This window comes from Notothenia coriiceps, unplaced genomic scaffold (genome assembly GCF_000735185.1).
Source record: "Notothenia coriiceps isolate Sejong01 unplaced genomic scaffold, NC01 NC01_scaffold00018493, whole genome shotgun sequence".
Taxonomy (NCBI): domain Eukaryota; kingdom Metazoa; phylum Chordata; class Actinopteri; order Perciformes; family Nototheniidae; genus Notothenia; species Notothenia coriiceps.
The window spans coordinates 338,984-344,478 of record NW_011351194.1 but is presented as its reverse complement, the minus strand read 5'-3'; the positions used below and the strand labels follow the sequence as shown (position 1 = coordinate 344,478).

The 5,495-nt window shown below is 39.9% G+C and overlaps 1 protein-coding gene across 1 annotated transcript in view; it reads right to left on the bottom strand.

Moving 5' to 3' along the window:
• Positions 1–790: 790 nt before the first annotated feature.
• Positions 791–5,495, bottom strand: part of lmf1 (lipase maturation factor 1) — an 18,808-nt gene continuing 14,103 nt past the window's right edge. The window contains exons 9-12 of the mRNA XM_010777720.1: positions 4,635–4,788; positions 2,894–3,077; positions 1,874–1,986; positions 791–1,334 (exon numbers count right to left, since the gene is read on the bottom strand). Of these exons, the coding sequence (XP_010776022.1) occupies positions 1,145–1,334; positions 1,874–1,986; positions 2,894–3,077; positions 4,635–4,788 (641 nt within the window). The 3' untranslated portion in view covers positions 791–1,144. The remainder of the gene's footprint in view (positions 1,335–1,873; positions 1,987–2,893; positions 3,078–4,634; positions 4,789–5,495) is intronic.

Sequence of the window (5,495 nt, the reverse complement as noted above, 5' to 3'; positions counted from 1 at the left end):
AACATATTTCATTGTGTTACTTTTTTGTAAAGCTCTTTTAGTTTTAAACCTGATGTTTATAAGCTTCTTGGTTTTTGCAACAGTCTGTAAATATAGACATGAAGAAGAGGGGACACATGTTGATGTAGAAGAGACATGAAGAAGAGGGGACACATGTTGATGTAGAAGAGACATGAAGAAGAGGGGACACATGTTGATGCAGAAGAGACAGGAAGAAGTTGATTTTGCAGAATAGGTGACCTTTAAAATAAGTGCAACACACTTGTATAATATAGTATCCAATCTTTATATCCTGCTATATATATATATATACGATATATCAAATATTCATTTATTAAGTAACCGAAAATGTAAAATAAATTGAGTCAAGGTAAATATTGCCATGAAAATAAAATAGTAAAGTTAAGTAAAAAGTACCTCATCCTTGTATTTATTAGTATTCTGGTATATTACAGTGTATTCTCACTTATAGTTAATAATCTAGATCTTTTTGAATCGCCTTTGAGCACCAGAAAAAAGCACTAAATAACTCAACATGGTGCTGTGACGAAGCCGTTTACAATTTTGTGATTAATAAAGTACACCTAAATCTATTTAACCTAATCTAATGAACACAGATAGCATGTTACCTGGAGAACTCCGCCATCTAGTGGCCGCTTTGAGTAACTACAACTCACCAGAAAACCATCATTATTACAAGCTTGTGTCCAGCTAGTGTAATCTTTCACGACAACATGGGGATGTTATTGGTGATAAGCGATCAAGGAACAAACATTTTCTTGTATTTTATTTTTTTAACACATGTGATTTTATTTTTTTATATTAAATTTGTAGAGAGTAAAATGCTGGGTGACAAAAGCCCCATCCAAAAACACATGCAAAAACATAACAAATTAAACACAATGAATTGAAGCAGGTTCAAAGTTGCACGTCGGCAGTCAAAAGGCAGCAAATACAAACAAAAAATACTTCTCAGGATGTTTGACTGTATATTTTATCAAGCTGTTCTTCATGGAATATTGCCATATGATCTAGTTGTGGTCCCTCTCACTGACTGTGACCTTTAACCTCCACCCTGAAGTCTCTGCTTCTTTTTCCTGGGGTCAGAGGTCATGTCCTTCTGTCAGGCTTCAGGGGTCAGAGGTCATGTCCTGCTGCCAGGTTTTAGGTGAGGGTGGGGCCAGCTCCTGGACTGGAAGTATCCCCGCAGCCCCTCCAGGTCCACGGCGGGGAAATAAGCTCCGATCCTTTTCCTCAGCCACCATTTCCCCTCGGCCGCGCTGCTGCTGCCCGGAGGAGTGAACCGGTACCTGAAGTGCTCACCCCGAACCCACCTGAGAGGGGGGGGGAGGGGACACACACACACACACGAGGTATGATGCTTTAAAAAGGTCACCTATTATGCAAAATGCACTTTTCGATGTCTTTTATACATAAATATTAGGGGTGGGAATCACCAGGCTCTCCACCATACGATGCTATCGCGATACCTAAGCCACGATACGATGGTATTCTACGATATGCTCAGCATTGCGATATGATTTAAACATTTCTGATATCTTTCTCCGCTTACTCCCATCGTTGTTTTGACTAACTTCCTGCCAATCCCACTGACTTTACCCATGGCCATGACTGCACAAGAAAAAGCTCAGCGCCATCTAGTGGATTGAAACAGCAATTGTTAACAAAAACTTTAATTTGGATTTGCTATTATGAAGTTTATATAATAAAATATACAATATCACTCAAAGTATCCCGATACTATGATGTTTCAATTATTTCCCCCACCCCTACTAAATATGTGTCCACATTTTCCATGAGAGACAGACAAATGTATGTAAAGTAAAATAGTTTGTTGTGACTGGTTGTTTACCTGGGGGTTTCTCTGCCCTGGAAGGGGTTGTAGTCGATCAGAGAGAGAACCGAGCTGTCGTTGGAGAGCAGACGCCCGGCGATGTGGATCACCCACTCACTCTGCTCGTACGTCTGAGAGGAGACATGGAGACAGGGGGTTAGAAAGTGAGAAAATAAGGGAGGGAAACACGACACAGGGTGTGAACGAGAGAGAGTCAGTGTGGACTTTCAGAGGCAGAGAGACGGAGAGGGTAGGAAGAGGCTTTGAGGCAAGATAAGAAAGATTATGGAGAGAGCATGTGAGGCATAAAAACGGGAGGAAATAAACACCAAAGAAGTATGTGGAGACCGACAGAAGAGAAACATACAAATCCAGTTTAAAAATAATAATAGAGAGTGACCAGAAGTATTTGAGATGAAACTACTGCCCCCTAGTGGCGATACACAGTAACTGCAGAGACTCACAACTCGTTTTTGGCAAACAAACCCTAAAAATAATCTGATGATAAACCAATTAAACTGGGAAGAGGGAATTCATTAGCCATTTTTAATGTCTCTATTTGTTGCCTAGTATATTTAATATCATCAGAGAGGACAGGATGCTCTTGGAATGAAAACATTACATCTTAAATATATCGATTAACCCAAGTTGTTTTATAATATTAAAGTTACGCATGGGAAAAGTGTTATCAATTTATTTGAATATGTTTTAGGATCTTAACATTTTGAAGTTTTTACTGTTAGAAAAATAAATTATCCTTATCATACTAAATATTATCTTTTGGCACGAATGACACAAAATTAGTGTTGGCACCAATATACAGCAAAATCCCTTATCTATATAAATCAATATCACAAACTCCCCACATGCCTCAGGGGGCTTTAGTCTCTACAGACTAGATAGAATTACAACATAGAATATAGAACGTATACAAAAATGGAATAGAATTAACAAAAATAACTTGAACTATGTAGTAGGAGTTATTATGTCTCCAGGCTGGTGTTGTGCTCCACTTCCTGCAGGTGTTCAGCGTCTCACCTGGAAGGCAGCGAACCACATGAGCCAGTCCAGCCTGTAATGATACGGGGAGATGAAGCAGGGTCTCCTCTGAACGTCTCCAGGTTTACACAGGAACTGATACTCCTCCCACAGCGCCTCGGGGTCCTTAGGGTCCCCACTCAGAGTCCCCTGGAAGATCACCTCCGTACGCTCCTTAGTGATGCTGCACAGAGAGGGGAGGAATTCATAATTATATAAATATATATATATATACACACCGTATTGACCCGAATATAAGACAGAAAAAAAATCGGAAAAAGAGGGGTGGTCATATGTTCGGGGTCTAGACTTTTTGATGTAATTACACAGGTGTCTTCCCGTTTCGCCCCTTCCCAATTCAGCCCTAAATTATTCCCATTTCGCCCCTTCTCCATCTCGCCCCTTTCTTACATTAGGCCACATAAGACATTATACTTGTTTTGCTTGGTTGTGGGTCTTAGGGTTAGGGTTAGAGTTTATAGATCTAATGATGCATCCCATGAAGCATTGCGTGAAGTCTGTTGGCGAATCAGAGGCTTTTGAAGGGGCGAAATGGGAATAGATTGGGGGCGAAACGAGAAGGGGCGGAATGGGAAGGGGCGAAATGGGAAAGGGGCGAAACGGGAGGGGGCGAAATGGGAAAGGGGCGAAATGGGAAGGGGCAAAATGGGAAAGGGGCGAAACGGGAGGGGGCGGAATGGGAAGGGGCGAAATGGGAAAGGGGCGAAATGGGAAGGGGCGAAATGGGAAGGGGCGAAATGGGAAAGGGGCGAAATGGGAAGGGGCGAAATGGGAAGGGGCGAAATGGGAATAAACCAATTACACAGTAACAACAACAGATCGCGCCAAACGAGTGTTTCCCCAAGCGAGACACCGTCTTTAAGTACGGAGATAGAGGTGGAGAGACACAGCGACCAACTGGAACAAAGTGGCTCAGAAGTAGGAAAGCTAATAAACAAGAGAGGCAAATTTACGATGCCAATTCTAAGATAAGAGTGATCAACGAACGTGTTGTGTGAGGAGACGGGGGAACTCAACCAGACAAGATGCAGAAGACGTCTGTGATGTGAATTTGAACACTATGTGTGTTATCATTATTTAAAAATACAATTATTTGTTTTATAAAAACAAGATTTGGTCTTCCGGAAGGTATTTCTCCGAAAATGAGTCTTGAAAAGAGGGGTCGTCTTATATTCGGGTTAATACGGTACATCTTAATAAGATACAGGGTCGATGTATACAAATCCTGGATATGGTACAAGTGTGTTGAAAATTTACTGGGAAAAATGTGATTTTAAGACAAACAAAGGTAGCGTCGGATCATTGAAGAGTCCCTTTCTGCTAACCAGAAAACCCTCCAGTATATCATCACGTTTTACAAAGAAAAAATATATATTTCACTTTTATTATGGAGGGGTTACAGTGGATTGATACATAGAACAACAGGTAAGAGAACACATATGGACTGACGTTATTATGGGGTCCCTTTGAGCACTAGCACTAACAATAGCACTTTGCATTGAACTATACATATCTCACACTGCACGGTAACTTTTATTTTATTTGCTTTTTAATGACTGTTTTTGAAATTCCATTTTCTTAATGTCTTTCATTTTTGTAAAGCACTTTGAATTGCCTTGGGTTGAAAGTTGCTGAATAAATAAACTTGCCTTTAAGAGCATTTTAAATTCATTTAAAAATGTAGACAGGTAGGTGTGATTCAAGCTGTTTTGTCCCGTACCTGCCGAAGGCCCCGTAGGTGTTGACGATTCGCAGCGGGTCGAAGGAGGTGTTCATCACCTGCTTGGAGCTGAACAGGTTCATCACCACGGGAACGCTCAGGTAGCCAATCAGAACGGCCAGAGACACGTTCACCACGCGACGAATAAACATCCCTGTGAAACAAATAATATCAGAGTCAGTTTTTTAATCCTGGGGGAAATTGAGCTGCTCCATTGAGAATATAATACATACATCAGAAGGGGCAATAAAGACATGAAATAAAATCAAATAAAGCTATTTGTATACAAATAAGAAGTTAAAGTATGATTTTTCAATAAAAGATTAAATAAAATAATTATATATCTACATAAACTTAAGAAACTCAGGTAGAAATGTAAAATAAAAGGTAAAATAAAATAAACACAAGACGTTGGTGTATTAGTAATAATAGGATATTGATGATGGTTTGCAGTTTAAAAGTTAATATGCAAACAGAGTGGAAAAGTGACCACCGAGAAAAGGGCTATATATATATATAAATTAAATGTAATAAGATTATTCTTAGCAGCACAGTTATGGAAACATGGACTTATCGAACGTCACCAACTCAACTAGACTCATTTTATAAAAGTTCATAAAGCGATGCATGTCAATTCTCCCTCAATGCTCCTACATGTGAATACTTTTGTTGACTTTTAGAGAAATATGGCATCTCACGTCTCCATTTCAGGACTTTCAAATCAGACGAAGTGACCCGGTGGAAAACGGTCATTAAATAAAACATCAAGATGTATTTTTATTAGCTCCAGAGGGATTTAGCAGTCAGAGACGACATTTCCTGGTACAGAATTAGAGCTAATAGCCTTTCTTTGTGTGTGTG